General features: G+C 36.2%; 1 protein-coding gene across 5 annotated transcripts in view; it reads right to left on the bottom strand.

The window, feature by feature from the left end:
• Rev3l (REV3 like, DNA directed polymerase zeta catalytic subunit) overlaps positions 1 to 25,783 on the bottom strand; it is a 142,732-nt gene that overhangs the window by 39,179 nt on the left and 77,770 nt on the right. For all 5 annotated transcript variants that reach the window (XR_003482698.2, XM_027402162.2, XM_035440360.1 and 2 more), the window contains 8 exons: positions 24,316 to 24,553; positions 19,218 to 19,360; positions 14,556 to 18,714; positions 10,868 to 11,775; positions 8,749 to 8,831; positions 7,427 to 7,552; positions 2,910 to 3,102; positions 1,475 to 1,586 (listed from right to left, as the gene is read on the bottom strand). Coding sequence is in view for 4 of the 5 variants with exons in the window: in XM_027402162.2 (XP_027257963.1) it covers positions 1,475 to 1,586; positions 2,910 to 3,102; positions 7,427 to 7,552; positions 8,749 to 8,831; positions 10,868 to 11,775; positions 14,556 to 18,714; positions 19,218 to 19,360; positions 24,316 to 24,553 (5,962 nt within the window). In the remaining variant the exon portion in view is untranslated. The remainder of the gene's footprint in view (positions 1 to 1,474; positions 1,587 to 2,909; positions 3,103 to 7,426; positions 7,553 to 8,748; positions 8,832 to 10,867; positions 11,776 to 14,555; positions 18,715 to 19,217; positions 19,361 to 24,315; positions 24,554 to 25,783) is intronic.

Genomic DNA, 25,783 nt, shown 5'->3' with positions numbered 1-25,783 from the left:
TTCAGTAGGAGGTTAAAATACTGAAAGGTTGGGAAAGTGAGCTCGAGGATCTAAGGGAAGGGCACTCCTTGTCATTACAGAATTGTTCTGGTAAAGCTGAACTGACAACCTGGATCAAATTCAGGAGGTTCCTCTTAGCACCTCCATGTGGTGAGTTATGGAAATATTTTGGCTACATACAGGAGAAAATAAAGTTACTTAACTTCAAAGGAAACTGCAGGGAAGAGAGGAATTGATTATAGTTATATGCTTTGAGAGTAAAACCTAGAGTAACTCCATAAAGAAACCTCAGAACCACTCTGATAGGTTTACTTTTTTGTATTATGTGTTTCATTTGTATTATTTACTTGTATATGTAACTTACTATTTCGTTACTAGCTGTATGCTAGGCAAGTATTCTACCACTGATTTTCAGCCCCTTATTATGTTTGAGACAAGAGTCTTATGTAGCCCAGGCTAACTTCAAACTTCCAATCCTCCTGGCTTTAGCCTTCTGAGTGATGGGATTATAGAAATAAGCCAACATGCCTGTCTTATTTTCACTGATTTTTTTATATTTAGCATGTAGGGTTCCTTTTTACACAGCAGATGAAGTACTGACTGTGTGCCAGATACTAAGCTATTTGTTTTATATGCATTAGCATATTTCTTATACAGGTTATTAACTTTTCAGATGCAGAAAATTAAGATTATGGGAGTAAATGAAGTGGGTAAGATGATAATACAGGTACTAGAAGACACCAAAGTCTGTGTTGAGCAATTACTTACAAATGGGATGAAAGAATGAAATAATCTTTTCATATTTTTAAATTAAAATGATTTTGTTTAAAATAACTTCATAAACTCTCACAAGATTTTACTTTCAACACAGATCAATTATTAAAATAAAAAAGGATAAAATAAAACAAATCAAAATATTACTGAAATGGCTGGGCATTGGTGGTGCATGCCTTTGGTGGTCCCAGCACTCGGGAGGCAGAGGCAAGTGGATCTATGTGAGTTTGAGGCCAGCCTGATCTACAGAGCGAGTGCCAGGATAGGCTCCAAAGCTACACAGAGAAACCCTGTCTCGGGGAAAAAAACAAACAAACAACCCCACCCCAAATAAATTACTGAAATGGTGTCTACCTCCCAAGGTAGAAACTTATTTATAAGTGAATACTACAACCAAACTTTTGTACAAACCCTATTACTTCAGAACCATAGCAAAATTATCTTAAAATCCAACTAGAAGCAAGTATTTTTCTTTATTCCCCAACTGTAAAAACAGAACATTGCTTGTCCTATCCTTATTTGATGGGCAGAGGAATGGTGACAGGAGGCTGAATGCAAAAATCTCTCTAAGGATAATTATATACTTCCAAAGGTCCTGGGAATGATTCTAATTCTCTTTTATATCTTATATCATCTGCATCTGCAGGAAATGACTGAACAAGAAAGACCAGAAAGAAAATCAGAAAAGATAAGATAATACCTCTTTATTATATTTGTAATTTCTTGAAAGAGTGCCTTCTCATCTGCAGCATAGGTAATTTCTAATCCTGTAATTCCAGATCTGATAAGTAATGGGGTCTGATATCTGATATCTAAGGAATAAAAAGTTTATTATATATAACATATCATATACTATTAAATAAAAGTAATACTAGTCTTTACTTTGAGTAAGAGAATATGAAAACTGAACCCCCAAAATAAAACTATAGTCTTAGTATTTGAAGATTTTCTTAAATGGTTTTTCTAAAAGTAACATATAACTTAAATTCAAGTTTCCTATTTTCAGTTATTCTCCTAAAGTCTTCATTTATAAAATTCCCAGGTACATATTACTTGCAAAGAAAATTAGTTTCTATGCTTAATTTTCCTAATGGTAAAAGCTTTGCTTCGCAGAAAATAATAGTATGCTAGAAAGTGGGTAACATCTGTTCAAGAAAAAACAAAACAAAACAATTGAACGTGTCTTTGCTTGCCTGTTTCCATTATGTAAAGTCATCCCATCATCATTAATTTCAAACTATTAACACTAGTTATCATTAAAAAATTCACAAAAATTCAATAATTGTCTTGTTAGTTGATGTTGGCCACAAGTAAACATCAGATTCTTACCAGTTTTCTTCTATACTAAATCTTCCTCAGTGAACTCAAAATAATTTGTAAGGGTTACCTTTAAAACTTCAGAGAAACACTTGGATTTCCTAAAATGCTTATATGGAATATAAAAAAAAACCTCTGAACTAAACATATACTTATTTAGGAAGATACATGAACAGTTATATCTCATGATATGAGATATAGCTCATAAACTATTAACTTACAATAGTTAGCAATGTCTGAAGTAAACAAAGTCTACATTAGCAGCAAATTATCTGGAGATACTGAAGACTGTCTACCCAAACTAATGATACCCGATTATGTGGATTTGTTGTGAATAATTTGTAGTCTATAAGCTATGTGGTAATTAGAAACTTTCTTAAGATCTTTGTGTCACATGGCTTCTGATTTCCCTCCCTTGTAGTGCTGAGGGCAGAACCTGGAGACCTCACACCCTGTTCAGTGCTTTATTCCATCTCCATTCAACTTGGCTGTAATTCACAAAGAAAGAATCACGAATCTACAAAAAAGTTATGTACAGCTTCATACCCCAACCTCAGCCAACATTAGTGAGGAGTCTTCCTCCTTTCTGTGGCTCTTCTAGAAGAAATTCTGTTAAGAGTCATTCTAAGCCATACATAGTAGCTGGCACATGCCTGTGATCCTAGCACTTAAGAAGCAGAGGCTGAAGGGTCAAAATTGAAAGCCAGCCTGAGCTGCACAGCCAGTACAAAGTCAATCTGGGCTATGTGAGACCCTTCCACTACGCCCCCCACCCCCACCCCGCACACAAACACATCATTACTAAAAATGAACAATACCTTGATGGGTGACTGTCTTGTCTTTATCAATCACTATCACACCTGTGAGTTCTGTTTTTTCTGTGTCTGGGAGTGGAGTGTCAGATGAAATGCAGTAGAACAGAGCACAGATTGGGTCAAACTCAGGATCTGGTTGTAAGTCTCTTCTAGTTCGAGCATGTAACTCCACACTAATTAAGGTAAGATTTTGTATCTACAAAAGGAAACAAAAACTATACTTAAAGTGTTTTGCAGTATGCATGTTCAAAGAAATCCTTTTCACTACTAAGACTTTGAGGAGACAAATAAGTACAAATACAGATATTGACATAAAAGACAAAGCCACAACCAGGTGGTGGCGGCATACACCTTTAATCCCAGCACTCAGGAGGCAGAGATAGGTGGATCTTGAGTTCGAGGCCAGTCTGGTCCACAGATCAGGTTCCAGGACAGCCAGGATTACACAGAGAGATACTGTCTTCAAAAAAAAACAAATCAAGGGCCTGGAGAGATGGCTCAGAGGTTAAGAGCACTGACTGCTCTTCCAGAGATCCTGAGTTCAGTTCCCAGCAACCACATGGTGGCTCACAACCGTTATGAAATCTGGTGCCCTCTTCTGGTGTGCAGATATACATGGAAGCAGAATGTTGTATACATAATAAATAAATAAAATCTTAAAAAAAAGACAAAGTCACAATCTAACAGTTCATAAATTTATGAAATTTAAGACTTTTGATTCCAAAATTAGATTAACTCATGTTCTTATTTCAGAAAATTCTTGGGCTGTTACTTCCCAATGGAAAAACTTAAAAAGTATTTGTTTAAAATATATGCAGTGCTTCTTAATTTCTGTTTGAGAAAAGAATGATTCAAACCACTCTGTCACTTTTGGCAATTAACTGCATTCGAGTTCTGCCTTTAGTTTAAACTGAAAAAGAAATTGTTTAAAGTTCATATTTACTAGTCTGCTACTATCTAAGGATTACTTAAATTTAGACAGTTTTGCACATGAGTCCATTTTTTAAGTTTTAATTTTACCTTAAGAAAAAGATTAAAAGAACTGTAAATCAACCATATAGTAAGCCTTTCATTCTACCAATGTCCATACTCTAACTGACATGCAACACTTTACACTTACTAAACTTTGCTACTAAAACCCTTTCAACTGTAATTCTTAGTTTCTTTTTAAAATCAAGACAGAGATGGGCTCAGTAGAGCACACTTGAAACCCAAACTACTTGGGAGGCTGTAATAGGAAGAATGGCTTCAGCTTACAAGCTCAAATCCAGCTTGGGAAACAGCAATATTTTGCCTCAAAAAAAATAAGTAAAACTAAAAATAAATTAAAATAAATCAACATAGTACAGGAAACAAAATTTGGTCTGGATTCATGATTATATGCTATATGGTACGATATACATACAGCTGGCATTGGAAAATAAGACTATTCATAGTCTTCTCATAATTATTCACATCACATAAATTAGCAAGTGTTGTAGTTATCATCCATGCAAGCCAATGAAGAATGTAAGTGCATGACTTCCATTAGTTACAGGAATAGAATCTAGCAAATTCTATTTTAGTCAAAAAAAAAATCTTCTTGGAGGACAATTTGAGATTATCTATCAAAACTTAAAATTTTAAATACTTATCTTTTAACCAAGCAATCCTACTCCTGAGACGTTATGCTATAAACCCATTCATTTAATCAGAATATAAGTAGAAGGATGTTCACTTGAGACTGTAAGAGCAAAAAACTAGGAAAGAAACTCATTGTTTAGATGGGAGATTAGTAACTAAATTAGCACCATAAAGATCATGTAATGACAAAATAGTAACTTCTAACATCTTTCAAAATAAAGAGCTAGATCTATATGTGCTAATATGGAAACATCAGTATAATATATTGACAAAAGGAACCACTGAATGTAGTATGTCTCTATATATGTAAAAATGAAAGCATTTGCACATAAAATATCTACAGAGGCAAGAAAATGTATAAGTACATAGGGCTTTTACAAAAGTAAACTGCTGGTCTGGTGTAGGAGGGAGGCTTATTTTACTTTGTCTATCTTTTTGTCCTGATTAAAATTTAATGCACACATGTAATATGTGTATTTGTTAGTATATTTACTATTATTTTTTTAATATGCAAAATATTATGTATGAGGAAGGCACAAGAAAAAATAAAGTAACCCAAAATCGACTACATTCATCAGAACTACATCCTCAAGATTTTGAAAAAAAAAAAATCCAACAACTAAGAACCCACAAACAGCTAGGCATTGGTGGCGCACGCCTTTAATCCCAGCACTCAGGAGGCAGAGGCAGGCGGATCTCTGTGAGTTCGAGGCCAGCCTGATCTCAGAGCGAGTGCCAGGATAGGCTCCAAAGTTATACTGAGAAACCCTGTCTCAAAAAACAAAAACAAAAACAACAACAACAAAAACCCCCACAAACAATAAAGTCGTGAGCCATGGGAAAGATTTTACTTATTTTCATTTTACTGGGTTCAAACCTGGGAATCTCATACAAGTTAAGCATACTCTAGGAACCTTATTTGTGTGTGTCTATGTGGTGACCGTGCCTGTGTACATGAGGCAAGCACATGTTGGAAGTAGATGTTGGTGTCTTTGTTGCGTTCCATCTCCGTTTTTTTGAGATAGCCTCTCCTGCTAACTTTGAGCTCACTGATTTACTAGACTAACTGGCCACAGAGCCCCAGGGATTCTCCTTTCCTTCCTCCCCAGTCTGGGGACACTATACCGCACATACTGCCACACCCAGCTTTAGATGTGGGTGCTAGGGATCTGAACCAGCAAGCATTTAGTGACTGAGTCATCTTCCAAGCATCCCCAAGTCCTAGGAATTTTTAGTTGGAAATGTATACTTTTCAGGATTTGATTGTTAGCACACGATAACTTAGCACAAAAAATTTTAAGTGGAAAACTTCTCTCCTAAAGCTAAGTAGAACAAACCAGCCAATTTAATTAGGAAGGATCAACAGGGCTAATAGGTACAGAGACTTGTGAGGACAATTTTAGGTCAAAAGACCCTTAAAGACTAATTTTATTTTTAGAAATTTCACACTTAAATTTTGTATTTCTGTCCTGAGATTTAAAATTCACTGCTGCTCTTAAGTGTTCCTAAGGGTGTAGTTTAAAGCAAACAGAGTAAAGAGTGAGCTAGACAGGTAAGAGGAAGGTGAGGAAATGGAACAGGAGTCCTTGTGTTATCCTGTACTGAGTACTGATAGCAGAAGAAAGATAATGGAAATACAATGGACAAAGTTCCCTAGACCAAGTATTCTGCAGAGAGTTCATCTCCTGTTCTGACCACTGGGCAGGTAGGTATTGAAAATCTGACCTGAGACATCATGGACTGATTGTAACTTCAAGATGTTATATCCATATAATAAAATTGTGTTTTTCAAATGAAAAGAGAATACCCAAAGGTAACCAGTTTTTCTAGGGGCTCGAAAGATGGCTCAGAGGTTAAAAGACCTTGCAGCACAATGATGAGAACCAGAGTTCAGATCCCAGAACCCACATAATATCTTAGGCATCTGCCAACACCAATAACTTCAGCTTCATGGGATATGTCCTTTTCTGTCGTCTGTGGACACACAGACACACAGACACACACACTGTGTGTGTATAGATCATAGGACAACTTATGGGAGTTAGTTCTCTCTTCCCACCATGTAAGTTCCAGGGATTGAACTCAGGTTGTCAGGCTTGGTGGCAAGTGGCTTTATTAGGCAAACCATCTTGCCAACCCAATAACTATAGTTTTAAAACACATTTCCTTTAATTTTTAATTATGGGCACACATATGTATTCCTGAATTTATCTCTTAATTTGTGATTTGGGATTTTGGTGCATAGCATAGTGGGATCTTGCTCCCTCTACTGGCTTCCTTGGGTATCAGCCATACACATGATGTACTTAACATGTAGGAAAATGTCTCTCTCTCTCTCTCTCTCTCTCTCTCTCTCTCTCTCTCTCTCTCTCTCTCTCACACACACACACACACACACACACACACACACACACCCCTCCCTCAATTTCACTACCAGTTAAACATGTGCATTGAGTTTCCAGTCCATACTGTGACTAATTTACATTATTTTTGTTGCTTTTGTGTTTTGAGACAGGGTTTCTATAAGTGTACCCCTAATTGTCCTGGAACTCACTCTGTAGATCAGGCTGGTCTTGAACTCACAGAGATACGCCTACTTCTGCCTTCCAAGTGCTGGGATTAAAATCGTGCTTCACCACTGCCTGGCTTTTCTAATTTAACTTGTATAAACTAAATTTTTGTTACTAATTTTGTGAAGGCTGTGAAACAAATCAGTCTCAGCAACTGGTCAATATTTAAGCTTTTTTCTATTTTACACAAATACAATAGAATAACAACATGAAGATTAATGAAGAAAACTGAACATATCTCTTTCTAGCTAAAATTCTCATACTCATCCTATGGACAAACCCTGATAGTTAAGCCCAGTGTGTACAACCTTAAAGTTGCAGTTTTACCTCGTGTAAAGCTTTCGCCTCTTGTAAGTTTTGTATGCTGACTTTGAAACCATAGGTATTATTTAAAGATGGTCCATCAATCTGAGAAGTTTCTTTCTTTGGAGTATTTACTGCTGCAAACTGATTCTATTAAGAAAGACACAGTCAGAAAAAAAAAAAAAAAACAACCAAACATGAACAGCCATTTCTTTAAGAAAAAAAGTTTTGTTAACATTCATTTTATTACAGTAACTGCAAAAATATGATATAATCTATAAACAAACCATGTGTTGGTATTTGATTTTACAAGTCCCAAAAACTGAAAGCAGTAGTCAGGTAGAGATGACTTATATTCCATGGATATTTATCTTGACTTGGCTAAAGTTTTCTAATGGTGTGAAAGTCTGCATAGTGTATCTTACCTCACTGCTACATGTATTAGGAAAAGCTTTCAAGCATTTAGAATAGATACTTTTTATTTCTCTGTCTCACTCTCTATAGCACAGATTAGCCTAGTACAGTGATCTCTCTATCTCAGACTCCCAAGTGCTGGGATTATATGTGTGAGCCACTTATCCAACTCTATTTTTCTTTAAAGTACCTTTTCTGCCATTTAAATTCATTAACCATTTTCCCCAATATGTTTACAATTCAGTTATGTGTTTTTAATACCAATAGCTTATAATTCAAAAGCTTTACAAATCCAAATTTGTAGTATAGGCTCAATAACATAAATATTAAAATACATCTCATATGTAATGATCTTAATGAGAAGTAGCTAATATGGAAGTGGTTCCTATCATTTATTTCCAATGACAATGTCTAATGTATTTCTTTCACATAATCTTATACTTCTCAATTAAGTATTATCTTATCTCTAGTATTTGAATAAGGACATTTATAATTTCTCAACTTCAACAGTAAATAATGTTTTCCTTTGTAATTTAGTGAAAGAAATTAAAAAATTAAGTTATATTTTTAAAAATAAACCAATGAAAAGGATATATTTCTGGTGGGATCAAAAATCACTTACTTGAGCTCTGCTGTGATTGGACTGCTCTGATACTGCCAGTTATCAGTTAATGTATGTGTATCCTCATAATCCACACTTTGGCTATCATATTCACTTTCTCTGTAATATTTGTATTTACACATAAGAATCTTTTAGATCCCAACAATTTAAAAAAAACCAAAGATAACTGTAATTTTTGTTGTCTCAAAGACATGTAAATAATGATGCAAAAAATAATGAAAACATTAAGTTCAGATACAGTTACAAGTTATCTGAGAGCTATAATTAATTCTTGGTCTTGCATTGACCTATAGATGTTTAGTATAGTTACCTTCATTTGTGTTGTCAGGAGAACTCTCCTGAGACTTTCAGCATCACTTCCTTTCTTATTACACAACTTCTGGGTTTTTGGTTCTGTAGAAAGAAATTTTATTTTTAACTTGCACATTTGCTTCTTTTTTAAAACGAATTTTGTTGTTTCAAACACTTAAATATCATTTGTAAGTATTGTTCTATAAGCCAGATTTCATAATTTAAAAGTAATAAAAACGTCAATCTCCACAAAATACTTCAAAATACTGTATTTGTAAATAAGCACACTTGTGCCTTACTATTGAATTTTATAACTTAGTCATTACCCTTGAGGATAATTCACTCATCAAATATTTATTATGAGGAGGGAACGGGATCAAGTTTCCCCTGTGTTCTAGAAAGAATCATAAATTCACCACACATAAATGAAGGCGAAATTACAATAGCTTCCTTTATCTGTATAGACTATGTTCTAAGACCTTTCAGTGGATATTAATGAATAGTACTGAATCCAATATATATTATGATTTTTGCTATATCTACCTACCTATCCCACATAATAATAGCATTTAATTTATAAACTAGGCACAATAAGATTAACAATACCCAGGAATAAAATATAATTATAATAATATACTCCAATAATTTATGTGAATGTCATCTTTCTCAAACATTCTTATTTTTTTCAACTTTTCATAAAGAAAGTATTTTCCCATTTCTCTTTGGCATCTATAAATTGTCAACATCATTACTTCTGTGTTTTGGGGTCATGAAGTAAAATAATGACTCTTTCATTCTAATTCCACAAGTTGACCGGATTACTAAGATACCTACTAAATCATTAACAAGAGAGCAATGTGTACAGAATGGATATATTGGACAAAGAGATGGTTCATATCCACAATACTCAAAACAGCACATGATTTGAAACTTATGGATCATTTATTTACTGAATTTCTAATTAGTATTTTTGGACTGCATTTGTGTGCGTGACTGAAACTGCTAAAAGCCAAATTCTGACTAATTGGGGATGTATATCTAGTTAAGACTTGGTGTCTTTGAACTGAAATATGCATAGTAGGAAGATGTAAATGATTTCTCCTGATTGCCATGCAGTAAGAGAGTAAGAAGGCCAGGAAAGAGAGAATACTGAGCCAGCATAAGGCTGTGGTGGCAGAGATAAAAATGAAGTAGAAAAATTTGAGTTATTTATAAGGTAAAAGTGAAAGAACATGGTAATGGATTGAACAGGGCACTTACTAAGGGGATCAGGTGATGTGACATGTGTACTGTGCCTAACTTTGGTGACTAATGAAACAATGCCATTAGTCACAGAGAGAGAGAGAGAGAGAGAGAGGAGAGGGGGGAGGGAGGACTAAGATTAGATGGGTCTGTAAATGACTAACAGGTCACATGAATCTGAGTGTGTTGGTCCTTTGAACATTCAATCAGAATGCCATATAGTCAGCAGGATAGTGTTCTACAGTCTAAAATAGAATTCACAACTGTAAATAAAAATTTGTAATTACCAGTATTAACCCTGTGGACAGGAATTTCATCATTTAGGAGAAAATCCAAGGAAAGCATTAGACTTAATGAACTGCAACATTTAGACAATAAATAAGAATAGCAAGATATGCCAGGCGGTGGTGGCGCACGCCTTTAATCCCAGCAGGTGGATCTCAGTGAGTTCAAGACCAGCCAGGTCTACAAGAGCTAGTTCCAGGTCAGCCTCCAAAGCCACAGAGAAACCCTGTCTCGAAAAACCCCAAAAAAAAAAAAAAAAAAAAAAAAAAAAAAGAATAGCAAGATATATTTAAAAGAAAATCAAGTAGAAACAAATAAAAATAAATATAAGAGAAACTCCAGAAACTATGTGTGGTCAACAGGCTTATGACTGCTTAGAAGGCATAATTAGAAAACTAAAATGCATCTGTTGGCTTTAGTTACAAGAAAATTATCAAGAAAGATGAAAACATTTCCATCTGAAGACTTCCTAAAACATGATGAGTCAAAAATAAACTTCCATTTCCTGAGCTACAAGTTCATTTACAAGACTATGATTTTGTCATATGTAATGCTTCATATCTCTATTTCTGAAGAAGGGTATGTAATCTTTCTACTATTTCTACACTTACCTACTGATAAAGGGCTAAGGCCAGTTACTTCAGGAAGCTTTTCAAGAAATTTTCTCTGCATAACTGGTGTACTATGAAGGCAAAGTGGATCACATTTCCCAGTTCTTGCTCTAGCATTTATTGGTGAGATCACTTGAGGTTCCCGAGAGTCACTGCATGGGCTTTTTGGGATACTATCTTTTATTGGCTTTAAGAAGTTCTCAACAGCTAAGGAACAGAGCTCCTCCACTGGTGATGAGTGTCTATCATCCCCATTTAGTGCTTTGAAATCTGGGGATGTCGCTTGTTGCCAAGGTGGAATGCCTGGAGAATCAGGGGAGCTGTAACTAACATAATTATCATCACCTTCATCTTCCTCAGGAACAGCTGCAGAGGCAACTGGTAGCAGTGTCTGACTGGCACTTACAATCTGACCACATCCTGTAGTTGGTGCTTGCAAGGCAATGTGAGCCTTAGTAACTTCTTCCTTGGTGTGTGCTGTAGTGGAAAGGGTATGTGGGCATGCATCCATCTGTGGAGACACTGCAGGTGCATCACCTGGATTAACTAAATGACTGACGTTTTCAGCAGATTTTATCACTCCAGTTAACTCAGTTTTAGGGAGTTTCTTTGAACGTTCATATTCTTCTTTGGCTTGAAGCCATGCTTGAACCAGTTGTCGACTTGGGGCATATTTGCAAGGCATAATTACAATTTTTTTATCTTCAACCATCTTATGGCTATTACTTGACCCTTTATTGACAACTGCTTGGCCATTACGAAGCGGGGACCCTGGTCTGGGACTCTGAGTCATTGCTGAGAATGCTGTTTTCCATAGGCGAAGTCCTTCCAAGGAAAAGTCTCCTTCAAATTCAACCAGGTCATTTGGAAGTCGAGTTTCCACCATGAGGAGCTGTCCACCAATCTCCCTATAAAAACATTTTAGAACAACTGTTTTTGACTCAAGAAACAATTAATTGTCCAAATAAGTTCCCACCTAACAGACTTAGAGTTCCTTTTGGTGTCTCAAATATTACAATTTCTTTTTTCCCACTCACCCCAAATGCAGAAAAAATATTCTTCAGCTTCAATATGCTTTTCTTCACTGGTGTGTAATTACAAAATTAATTTCTTTGAAAGGCATCATCAATACGAAAGAAAGAAGGTATTTTGTTTTATTTTAGTGTCTCATGAAACTTTTTCATTGGAGATGACACAAACTCATCAAAATCCTTACCACTATTAATCTCTGTATGTGTTTGGGTATATGTTTTTATATAGCTAACATATGTGGAGGCCAGAGGATGATATTATGTGCCTTCCTTACTTGCTCTCCTCCTTAGATTTTGACACAGCAATCCAAACTAAACTATAAGCTCAACACTTTGATTAGCTGGATAGCCAACGAGGTCTAGAGAACTGTGTGCCTGTAACCCCCCAGTACTGGGGTTATGGACAAGTGCTAGCTTGTCCAGATCTCATGTGAGCACTAGGAATCCAAACTCAGGTTCTCATGGTTATGCAACAGGTACTTTATCAACTGGTTCATCTCCCCAGCCACTCATTGTTAATTTTAAGTAATGTTCCACTGTCACCATACATAGATTAAAAAACAATGGAGTAATTTATCATTTATCTACAGCTTCTTTCTATATATCCTAGTACCTACAGTAGTTTAGCAAAATTAAATTCTCTCAATATTAAAAAAAAAAAAAAAGCATACACTTGGTGGTGGTATACCATGAGGCCTTGTGGTCAATGTTCAGTATCAAACAAAAGCCCATCTAAACAGCAGAGGGAAATAGCCATAATTCCGTTCTCTCATGCACTTGAGTTTGACATAAACATAAGAACTTTGGAACTGGCAGAACAAAAAATGAATAGCCTACATTCCACTAATGTTTGAGCTCATATGTATGCATTTAGATAATTAAAAGACAGACCTATTTAGCTGGTGTGGTTGTGTGTCTGTGTGAATGTGGCTGTCAGAGGACAAACATCTGGATGTTGTTCCTCAGGTGTTAGCCTCTCTCTTTTACTGACCTGAAATTCACCAAGTAGGATAGGTTGGCTGGTCAACAAGCCCTAGGCTCTACCTGTACCATCTCTATAGAGATACAGGATTACAAGTACATACCACCAGTCCTGTTTTGTTTTTTTTAAACAAACAAAAAAACCACCATGAGTCTGGGTTACTGGACTTATGTCCTCAAGCATTTTACCAACTGATTTATCTTCATGGCCCCAAGCTCTCAGATTAGATGATGTACTCTGTTAGTTCTCATCAGTTATATGCTACCTTGGTGATGGAACTACCACTGCAAAATAAAACAGTACTTCCCACTTCACTCCTTGAAGCATGCATCTCACTTCTCTGAAAATCTTGAATGAAAGAAATGAAAAGGAGAAACCACAACTTAATCACACCTCAGTAACTATAAAAAACTAGCAGCTCCGTCAACAAGACTAAGGATGCTGAAATCAAATGAAAAATGTTTAAAACAGAAACACCCCCAAACTAACGTTCATTTACTACCATAAAAGAACTTATGTGTGCTCAATGCTATCTTCTGGGTCTTTAGTGGTCCCCACAGGTCCATGCACTAGAGGTTTGGTCTCCAGCTTGGGACTTTGGGAGTTGCCAGAAACTTTAAGGTGGGACTTTCTGAAGGGTCTTTACATTATGAGCACTGGTCTCTTCTTTTTGGTCCTAACCTTTAAGTGAGAAGTTTTTCTCTGCCAAACATGCCTATCTTGATGTGCTACCTTGCCACAGACCCACGTCATAAGCTGAACATGAACGGGAACCTCTGAAACGCTGAGTCCATTGGATAAACTCTGTTGCATCCAGTATTTCTCACAGTGACAGAAAGCAGATGAACACATTTATTTAAAAAATAAAAATCTAAGAAAACGAGTTTTTTTTTTTTTTTAAACAGTTCAAAAATTCCAGGCGGTGGTGGTATATGCATGCCTTTAATCCCAGCACTCAGGAGGCAGAGGCAGGTGGATCTCTGTGAGTTCGAGGCCAGCCTGGTCTACAAAGCTACACACAGAAACTGTGTCTTGAAAAACAAAAACAAAAAAACAAACAAAAAAAAGTCCAAAAGCTTAATGTTGGTCTGGTAAGATGGTTCTACAGGTAAAGGCACATGGCACCAAGTCCGATGACCCCAGTTTGATCCCTGGGACTCACATGGTGAAAGGCAGGAATTGAGTTCCCTAAGACTTGTGGTATGCATACACCTACATACACATAATTAACACACACACACACGCTCGCACGCTTATTAATTAAAACTTCTACTGATGGGGTAAACCCCAGTGGTAGAGTGCTTGTCTATGATGTGAGGTCCTGGGGTTAGTTCCAGTACTGAATTCACGCACACACACAAAATCTCTCTCATCCTGACCTCCCCTCCTTCCCCCTCCTCCTTAGTAATTCTGCATCATGTCAAAGTGAGCCTCTGTTCCACTAATCCTTAATGGTGACACAGAGTTAAATACTAGTAAATTAAAGCCCAAGAATTCTCTCTCGGTGTAGTTTTTCAGTTAGTTTGTAAATGTTCTTAATCAGTCTATAATTACAAATAATTTTCTTCATTGTTCTTAAAAATGCAGTATGGAAAAGCTAGCAATCAGTTATGAAAAGTTACATAAATAAAAACTATTCAAAGTAACCCAAGGGGAAAAAATTAATTCTGATTACCTGGGTCTTTCTGGCACATCAGAAGGATTACTGCAAAATGGTTCCTGATAAATAGTTTCTGAAAGATCATGATCCAACAAAGTTGCCACAATTTCTTCCCTACTTGGTGGGGACATAAGTGGTTTCAGTATGTGAGCAGTCCGAGGAGTAAAACTGCCATTTTTAGATTGTAAGGGAGAACTGGCAGACCTTGGTGAACTATCAGGAGTTGGTGTCAACACATCATTGTTTCTTGAAACATACAATTCTAAATCTTCAGAAGCTGCATCCACAAGTTCTCCATCAGGGGAGGAAAGTATGGTAGTAAAAGAGGAATTAACTGAGTCAAGAGACTGTTCCATTTCTTTTCTGTTATGACCTTTAATCCAGTCTGAACTGCTTGCCTGTGGGAGACCGAGAAATACTTCTTTACTCATTGAACTCCTATTCAGTCTGGATTTTTCATTTAGACAGCCCTCTGCTTGCTGGACACAAAAAGACTCCATTATTGAATTAGAACGAGATGTCAGAGGATGAAAGCTATTTTTCCACTGGCTGTGCCGATGATTTTCATTGTTATCTGTAGAGGATTTCTCAAAAAGTTCAGGGTTTAAAGTACTGGTTCTAATCCATGGGCTTGAATCAGAGACATGATGCTTCTCCTCACTGCAACTCTGTTTGTCATGACTTAAAAGCTCGTTCTTTTCTATAGCTTGTCCCGGGAAAAGATCCTGAACAGCATCACTTAGAAACTTCTGAGGCAAATTCTGATCAGCTGGAACAAACTGACTACCAGAGTAAAAGCTACAAAACCCAGTCTGACCAATTGTGTTAATATCAAAATTATAATTATGTTCAGGAGACAGGCTATCTTCAAGTGAATAACAACTTTCAAAACCTGGATCTGAAAAAAGGACGGGACTGTCATCTGACAGAGAATTATCCAACTGGCCAGAGGTCTGTAGATTTAGAGGGTCCACTTTTAGACATCTGGAGGTTTGCTCCTTAGGTTTTGTTCTTCTGGGAGTCCGGGGTTTTCTTGGAGATGCCACCACTCGTGTTCGTTTATTAGCTTTCTTATGCTCAACCGAAACAGAAATATTCTTATCTGGCTGATTACTAGATGTTGAGTCTTGTATGACATTTGCACTTTGTGCTTTCTGCTGTCTTTTTTGTAACAATTCTTTTAGAACAGCTAGCCCAGATTGTCCTTCACCAAATACCGAAGGTGTTGACACGTTTTGATTTTTACATTGAGACAGTGCTTTGGTTTGTGAAATTGCTTCTGACAGTGACCTTTGTTTTACCTTTTCAGGCTTAAAACTTGACATATCTAAAACAAAGCCCCTGTGTTTCTGCTCCCATGCTATTTGTTTGATGGGACTTCTCAAAGAAGTTACAAAACAATTAGGTGCCTGGCCTTCTTCAGAAGCTGCATTTCCTGGAGAACATGTTTCACTGTGTTTTGGCTGTTCTGACATGCACACAGTCTGCTGCTGACTGTCTTTGCAGTGCAAAAAGTTAGGGGCACAGACCTGCTCTGGCTTTGATTCTAGGGAACTGCGGTACTCATTTAACTTTCCCATAGATGACACACAGTTTTTCTGTATATTGGCGCTCTCCTCTGTCTTTGGAGACATTACCCTGGAAGGTATCTGTGTACTCTGTGCTACCTGAGACAAATGGTTGGAAAGGTCAAATATACTTTTTTGAATCAAGGTGGATTCCTTCCCAGTAAACATAGCACTTTGATTATGAGACCGCTGAATATTAATTTTTGAGATTCCAGGTCCTATAGAACTATGAACAACTGATGAATGTAAATCATCTCGTGAACTGGGGAATGTTTGCAAATCCATAGACTTCCTGCTTTCTAAGAAAGAGGAGAAGCAGTTAGACAGTTTCTGCTGTGTATTAAGTCCAGTGGGTTGGCAAGTAGAAAGTGGATGATCCACAGCAGGGCCTGTTTGTGACATCTCTTTCTGTTTAAAAAGTCCTTGAGTGCCAGGGCTATTTGTGAGTCCAGACATATTCTGGTGGTTAAAGGCAAGCTTTGCTTCAACCTCAGACTGTGGTTTTATCTTTTCATCTGTAGCTGCTATGTGCTTTCTTGATGTACCTTTCTCATTTGTTCTTTGTTTCTGTTTTGCTCTTGGTTTCTTTTTTCCATTATCTACTAGTTTATTTGTCTGACTTCGTCTGTTTCTGTTTTTAGTAACTACAGAGGGATTAGCAAGTCTTGCTTTTGACTTCTTAGCCTGTGCTTTCACTCGACTAGCTTTACCTACACGAGGATTAACAGTCTTAGTGTTATATGCATTAGGACTCTTAAAAAGCATTGATTCTTTTTCTGCAGCAGCCAAAATTTCTTCAGCTCTTGGGTCTGTGGGAGACCAGCAGCGAGGTGGAGAAGAATTGATAGGACTTGTGCTTCTCTCAGAAAGAAAACCTAGCTTCGACATAACATCACTATAATTCAAGTCACAGTCTTCGGTTTCAGCAATGTAAGATGGTGAGGGAGGAGACAGAATAGCATGTGTCCGTTTTTTTCTGAAAGATAAAGTTCTCTTAATATTTTCACTATTTGTTCTTTGTTGCTTACCAGTTTTTTTCTTAGCAGACTTATGTTTTGACTTCCTTCTGTGACTTTTCTTTGGTGTTAATGGATAAATGGGATATTTGGTTGCAGGGGAATCAGGAACTTTTGGCCAAAAATCCTTCAAAGGTGCAAGCTTCTTATATAGCTCCATTTTTTCCTCAGTTAATATTACTTGCTTTTCTTTAGAGTCTATTTTACCTAGTTTCACAAGCATATTTTTTCTCCCTCTAAATCTATTAATAATAATATACTTTATAATGACAGGGGGCAGCTTTTTAGACATTTTTCTTCTTTTTCGGGATTTCAGAGTTCCATCTAAATTTTCACCAATTTCCATGGGATGAGGTAGGCTAATTTTCGAGTTATGTGTTACAAAACTTGACTCACTCTCTTCAGTTTCATAATTCACCTTGCGTTTGGCTCTAAGTGTGTATTTATTTCCATATAGTCCAAAGGACTGTTCTGTTTCTAAAGACCCATCTCCAAAATGACAGTCTATAAAATTTTCTGTAGATGCTTTATTTTCAAATGTCCCATGAGTAGCTTTAATTAAGTCACTACTCGATGTATTATCCTTCTCAGAAGTACTGCTGTAAGGGTTATTACTTGTACAACTGTCTTTTGTGGTTCCAGTATCACTACTTTTGGTAGAAGTTTCCTGATGGCCTATTAATTTCTTTTTATTCAATTTTAACCGGGCAGGTTTACTGCCAGATTGTAGTTTGTATGTAACAGGAGATAGTTTCTGTGGTCTACTGAGACAATTAGAAAGAACAACACTGGGAAAAAACATATAATGTGCTGCCTGCTGGCTGAGACTTGGCTTTTCCATTTTATGTTCTTGGAATTCTTCATATCGGATTTTAAGTTTATTTAGTCCACTCTCATCAGTGATACTATCAAGAGAATGCACCATAGTTCTATTCTCTCCTGAGCTCGACAGCATGTCACAACTTTCAGCTAATGAAGAGGGAAATATACTATTAAAAGATGTGCTGTTTCCTTTTTCAATTCCTTCAGAGGACAATTTAGTTTTTGAATGACTTAGGTCAGGAAAGTTAAAAGAATTTTTCCCCAATGTATTCTCACTAGTGTGACGGTTCACATGTATGAAAGGAGCATCCTTTTCAATTTTTCTCATGTTTGTATACTTTCTACTTGGTATTTGTCTTGTAACAGATGGAATATCTTCTTCATAATCAAAAATACTACTTTCACAGGAAGATACTGGCAAAGATTTGTCTTTCTTACAAATCTCTTTATGAGAATTATCCGAATGAACAGTACTGCTTAAAGATCCAGAGTGCTTCATGGAGTAAGTACTTTCATTTGTAAAAGTGATTGAATTATCTCGACCTTTTTCTGTATTGTTTGGTTGTGAAAGGTCTTCAATTAAATCTTCTTTGTTTAAAACATGGGAAGAAAGGGCACTTGTGTGTTTACACTGAAAGGTAATCTTAGCAGAAGATGGGGGTTCTAACGTAGCAGCATCCTTGTGAAAGATGGAGGGTCTCACTGATAGCTTGCTTGTTGCAATCACAGAAGAATGGGTTCTAGAATTTTCATTGTTTAATGGATTGTCTGGAATAAGAGAAAGAAAATAATTTACTCATTCACAGTTTAATCCCTTAACAAAGAATTTATATTATTTGTACGTCTAAAACAGTGATATGAACAAAAAGTTTAGCTCTATCATTAAGATTATACAACCTAAACAATCAAGGAACAATATTAGTCATTATTTTAAAAATACATTCTTTTGATCAGAAAAATGTTATAGTGGCTTTAAAGAATATGGGAAAATACTACATTATGTAAGCTGTTTCATAAAACAATATGTTTATTCTTCATGTTATATGAAATATGGTTAGCATATTTCTTAGTTTCTTGTCTACCTGAATGATACTGATTAAGGTTTATAGAGCTTCAATCAAGCAACTTACAAATATCCTACCCTTTTAAAAATAAGGAATCACGTATCTCCACCTTTAAAAAGAAAAACTCTTGTAGAAAGACAAAACATAATTGGGTCACTTATAGCCTCACACACAAACCAAATACCTACAATAGATTTGTTTTCTTACCACTATTTTCATCTGCAGTTCCATCTAACTGAGGTATAGAGAGATTGGCAAAAAGCAAACTATTATCACTCCACTCCATTTCCTCTTCTGAAGATGAGTCATCATCTTCAGTTGAACTTCTGTGGGCATTTCTACACAGTGACCTAGAGAATATTAAAATTCATTGGTGAGTATGATCGTTAGAAAAAGATGCATCTGGGACTTGAAAGATGGCTCAGCAGTGAAGAACATTCACAGCTCTTGCAGAAGACACTTGTTTCAGTATCAGAACCCACACAGTGGTTCTCAACTGTCCTTAACTCCAGTTTCAGGGGATCCAACACTCTCTCCTGGCTTCTGTAGGCAATGCACACATGTGATACACAGACACACATGCAGCCAATCATTCATACACATAAAATAAGTGTATAAAATATTAAAACAGTGCATCTTAGATGCAAATTTTCTGACTTGATTATGATAGTAAAACAATACAAATACATAAAAGTAACATTTTAAAAGGAAAAACAGATTTATTCTGCTTTATTTACTGCTATGCGACCTGCAAAAATTATTATAAATAGAATTTATGATCTCATTCATGAAGTAGAAAGCATCATAATTCTTACTCATAGCCACAATATCTTCCTCATAGTCTCCCCTTTATCCTAACTGTGGATATGATACACACACATACAACAAAGGAGAATCAAGTCACTTTTAAAAAGTTAGCATCCTAACATATTTTAAGGTATTCATAAATGAATCACTAAATTCTGACATGAAAAATAAGGTGAGCTGGGGCATTGAAATCAGGGATAGAGAAAGTAGCAGTGACCTAAGAGCTAGAAGACAATATAATAACTGAGTTGATCTTGCAATAGCTACAAAGCAAAGTTACTAAAATCTTTAGGAAAATTTGAGGTTCAGCTAGTTTAAGTTCTATCCTATATTTTATACTAGCCTGGAACTTTCACTCCCATCTAGATGCTCAAAATCTTTCTTCCCATACCTAACTTTTTCCCTTTGGCCTCAACTGCTTGAAAATAGTTTACCCTTTAAGTCTTCCAAATCACAATTTGTCATAAAATCACCTTTAAGTGCTCAAAGAAATATTACATCAGACATCATCTAATTATCATTATTATTATTTAGGTTTCTCGAGACAGGGTTTCTCTGTGTAGCTGTGGCTGTCCTGGATCTCATTCTATAGACCAGGCTGGCCTCAAACTCAGAGATTCAACTTGATATCTTTGAACTAGTAAACACCACTCAAGGATCGCTTTGGGACTAAAACTGCTCTAAACAATTCCAGACAACCTAGCTGAGATGGTGCAGCTTCTTGTAACACTCTGGCCAGAGCTTCAGATTAGAACTTCAGACATCACCTGCTACTCAGAGACCAGCTACAATGTTACAGCTCATCCTCTTGAGACTTAACCATTGCTTTAGTTTTTTTGTTTTTTTTTTTTTTTCCCCTTACAGGATACCATAGTCACCTTCACTCCAAGACAGCTGGGAGTAATTCTAAGAAAATAACTCCCCCTTTCCTTAGAAAATGGATACTTAACACCTGCTAAGGGTGTGGTTTTAAGTTGTGTAAGCTTGGGAATGGAAAATGATGTTCAGACTCAGAAATCTCTTTTAGAAAAGTTTAAAGGACATGGATGGGATGGGATATAGGTAGATCAGCATATTTTCTTGTGAACTATTTTAGCAACTATTAGCTACAGACAACTTACATTGTCATAGGTTCTTGTATGTTGAAACTTATGTAAAATTAATTTTGTATTTCTGCCTTGGATAATTTGTATATTGTTTCAAACTTACAATTATATATCATACTGTGTAGGCTCTTCTGTTTACGATGTTTTTGCGCACAAACATAAAACTTATCTTTATCATATTCTACCTATGTATGTTTCTACATATGTTTAAGATATTTTGTATATTGATAGAATTTAGGGTATTTTTATTATGTTGCACTATATAGTTCTACCTCTGATTTAGAGATTTATATAAATATGTATATAGTTATAAATTTGAAGTCATTGTCCTTATGCTGCACATCGGTTTAAAGATTATTTAAATTATATTTGGGAAACGTCACTGAACAATTATGTTTCTGAGAATTACAGATTATAGTTACCCATTCCCCTTATACCTAATGATGTTAGTCAGGTTCTATATGTGCTCAAAGATATACCCAACATAGATATTTGATCCTCAAACACTTCAAAGACCTACAGAATATGGCATTTAAATGTTTTAATAATTTAGAAATCCACTGACATGAGACATAATTGCTCCTGACAGCACCAAGCTATTCCTGAGTATGATGGGCATTGGTGACACTTCAATTGGGAGTTCGTTTTCCTCTTGGCTATACTGGCCTTTTGGGAAAAAATTGCTCCTACCTCACCACTGAATTTGGATACCCTGTCCAAACTGGACTAACAGCAGATGAACTTAAAGAGACTGCTAAATCTTGCCAAGTCAGGATAGGACAATTTTTCAGTTTTCCTGCTTCTAAGATGGGCTGTCAGATACTCTAGGCCTTAGCCAAAGTTGGTTGCCCAGATGTTACTGTGAGACCTTGGGTGACTGTTCAGGTAGCCTGATGTTTCTGTCTTTGCTTGTATCTTTAGGAAGTTGCATGCTTGCACTTCCTCCTTACTCTAGTAATATTATTTTCTTTCTCGGGTGTTTGATAAGGTTGAAGACTAGACACTCACAGCTAACATCCTCTCTTATCTTAGATAGAAAATACTAGGTACAAGACTTAGACTTTCCAGATTAGGACAGCAATCAGAATAATCTCTGTTGTATGCCTTTACCCTGGACCTGGACATATGTTTATTGCTTAATGCTGCTCTTGCTGGTTGTAGGTCTTAATTTGTATATGTTTCTACTTTTCTTTCTCCTGGAATATACTTGATATTTGTTACCATTGAATATAGTTTTTGTATCAGGTTTAAAACCGCCTTCTTTAGACAAAAGGAGAATTATAGTGGCATCTTGCCTTGCCAGTGAACTTCTGGTAGTGGTCACATCCTTTGGGCGTGGTTTCAAGTGCAGATGTGACCCATTACAAGGTAGAGGAGGGGTTGAGTCATGCTCTCTTGGGTTGCAGAGAGCATCAGAAGGGCAGAGACTGCATCTTCTAGAGCAGGAAGACCACACTGGTTATTTGCTCTTATCTATGTAAGTGCCCCCTAATAAATGCCTATTTATCATTTATCTTGGGTCTGGTGGAATCATTTAAACCATGCCTTCAGATCCTAATAATTCTAGTTTATCTGATACAAAAATCTTATTTTTAATAACTCTAATATAGCTCTGTTTTCATGTTCTCTGTATAAGGGCTTGCTGTGTCACAGGATAACCCTTCAATCAGTATTGGTTCTGTTAGTAGCTAACTGCCTTTTGTTATCACATACAATGAATATTTTCTTTTTTATTTAAAAAATTATTTTTCATTTTACATAGCAACCCTAGTTCCCTCTCCCTCCAGTGAATATTTTCAACTTCCATGCTATATTCATGGTTTATCCTCCAACATCATAAGGAATAGATATAGGCCATTTCCTACATGTTAATCTTCAATATTCACTTCTCCCTTAGACCAAATATTTTCTAATCTATTGTTCTTTAAAAATGATAGTGTTCACAGATCTTTGTAGTCATCTTCATTTTCTTTCCCTTTATTTTCTCCATCTTCTTAAACTGTGGTACATGTGGCAAAACATAACATTTAGTTATCAGAATACGTTTAACAAATTCCTTTCCATGTTTCTACTATTCAACTTCTCTCTAATATGGTTATGAAATTTTTGAGTCTCAGGAGCAGACTCAAACTAATCAAGCTCAGAGACTAATTAGAAAACCACACCATCTGTGATGGCTACTCTTGGGTTACCAACCTGACTGAATCTGGAATCACTTGAAATGTGTATCTCTGGGCACTCCTGTGAAGGACTTTCCTGACCAGATTTTATCTGAAGCAGGTAGTCCTGTGGGCAGCAGGTTCTGGTGGTAGCCTAGATAAAAGGGCATGGATAAAGGAAACTTGTTTTTTGCCTGTTTGCCCTCACTGTTGCTGGCATGTTCACCTATCCTGTTGCTGTAGCATTCCTTCATCAATATTAGAAAACACTTCTTTGGAACTCCAATGTAGACTGAAGAATAGCAGCTCTCCTGGAATCCTCCTGGCCTTCAACAACAGATCAGGCCTGCTGAGACAACAGCCTTGGAGACTGAGCAACTACCAGATGGCCATTGTTGGGATGACCTAGACTGTATCCAGTAAGCCAAATTCATGGATTCCCTTTTATATTACACATTATATATAGTTATTATAAATATATATTCCTTCTATCAGTTCTGTCCCTTTAGAATACCCTGGATAAAGGGTACTCTATCCAGTCCCCCCCCACCCCCACCCCTTAGGCATGGTCTTATACTGTAACCCTGGCTGGTCTGCTAGAACTTACTATGTAGATCAAGATGGCTCTAACTCACAGAGATCAACTTGCCTTTGCTTCATGAGTTCTAGTATTAAAGGCATGCACTATCACATCCAGTTCTTACTGACTTTAAAAGTAAACCAACAATAACAGTGTTATTGAGTTGCTTCTCAGACTATTTAGAGATAGGGTCTTACTATGTAGCCTTGGCTGGTATTAAAGGCACTTGTCACTAGAGCAACAATTTGCTTATGTTTAGTATTTAATTCATTCGGTCTAATCAGAACAGAAAGTTACTTCTTATTTTTAAGCTGACACTGCACCCTGCTACTTAGATTCATTCACAGTTACTCTCAGAGGGAGTTACTCTTTTCATGTTCTATGGTAAGGGAAAGCTTCAATTTTACCCACTGGTTCCTCACATGTGTCAATACTGTATACAAAACAGATGGTTTCTAGGCTTGGTCTTTTAAAATGTAGCAGATTATTTTCTGGGCCTATTAAATATATGCTACATAAAAAGTCATTATTTAAAAGAGATTTTAAAAGTCAATTTAGTTCACAAGACATTTTACAGTATGAAAAATAATTTTCTACTAAAGTACAGAAGTGACAAAAGTATTAGAGTAACTGAAATAACTTTAAAAAATCACCTCTTTTTGGCACAGTGTTCTTCAATATCATTGTCCCATCTCTGGGACATCACCAAACTAAGCTCCATTTCCTCTTTTTCAATCTGTGGTGCATTTTCTTCATCATCACTATTTTGGGGATTTTGAGAGTCTCCAAAGGAGTGACATGGTAATGGCATCCTATTCTTTTCTCCTTGATATCCATCACTTTCCAAACCAGCAAGAAGATGTACCAGCGCTTCATCAGGACTACTGTCCACTATAAAACAAGCAAATCAATCACCAACAAATAACTTAAAATTTCTAAATGATCTAATAATTGAGATCAATTATGAAACAACACAATAGATGCTGACACATACTAAAAATAATATAATTAGCACAAAGCCTCAAGTGTTGATGATGTAGGCCACCCATCAAAATGAGCTCCTTAGACCATCTGAATGAGAAGAATGTAGTGACCTGATTAAAAAGAAGATTCTCAGATTCCCTCTCACATCTACTAAATGATAATTTCTGAGCTAGGACCCAGGGATTGGTGTTTTTGAAGAGTTGTCCAAGCTTACTTAGGTACGAAGAGAATGAAAGAACATATGGCCATAACTGTTAAACATATTCAAATCAATGATAGCTAATTAAGTATAAGTATACATGTAAACATCTTCTCCTACACTTAAACTTTACTCACAGGATAGTCAAAATCTAGTTGAGATACATAAGTTTTAAAAAGTAGTTTATAGTTTTTTATGAAACAATACCATATATATTAAGATTCCTAAAGCTAAAAAGTCACATAGTGTCAAGTGTTAACAAGGCTGTGATAAAACTGGAATCTTCATCTACTGCTTGCTACAGAGGTTGTAAAATGTCTCCAAATCCTTGTAATCTTGAAAGTATGTCTTTTAATGTGCTAAATTTAACAGGTTGAGTGTTGGCAACCCAAAGAGAAAGGCAGGTTTAGAGTTGACACTCAGTCTCATTCTCCAACCTTCAGGGTAGTACAGAGTGGCTGATGGATGAGTTAATCACTATTGGTCAATGAGTTGTGCCTACATAATGAAACATTCACAAAACCCAAATAACTATACATTTTCTTTAATTTGGGGTTCCCACATTATATACAGGTACATAAAATCACACATATATTTGTATATATGAGATTTGAAAGTAGATGTAAAACTGTCTAAATTAACTAAGAGGAATTATGGAAGGGAGAGTGAGGTGAGAAAAAAAGTTAGCCCGTATGAGGGGAAATATTCTCAATGTACAAAATATACATTTCAGAAAGTTTAAATAAATAAATAAATAAATAAATAAATAAATAAATAAATAAGAAATGGTGGGGGTGCAAATCCTCAAAACTCAAAAGAGCTTACTTTTGAGAGCATCTGAATAGACAACACATCTGAATCCCTGGAGCCTGGCACAGATGACATGGGTGCTCTGGGCCTCTTCTCTCATCGCTTGCTATACCCACTGGTTCTGGCTG

Source organism: Cricetulus griseus, chromosome 2, assembly GCF_003668045.3.
Source record: "Cricetulus griseus strain 17A/GY chromosome 2, alternate assembly CriGri-PICRH-1.0, whole genome shotgun sequence".
NCBI classification, from domain to species: domain Eukaryota; kingdom Metazoa; phylum Chordata; class Mammalia; order Rodentia; family Cricetidae; genus Cricetulus; species Cricetulus griseus.
The sequence above is the reverse complement of the archived record's forward strand: the minus strand, read 5'-3'. Positions and strand labels throughout refer to the sequence as shown.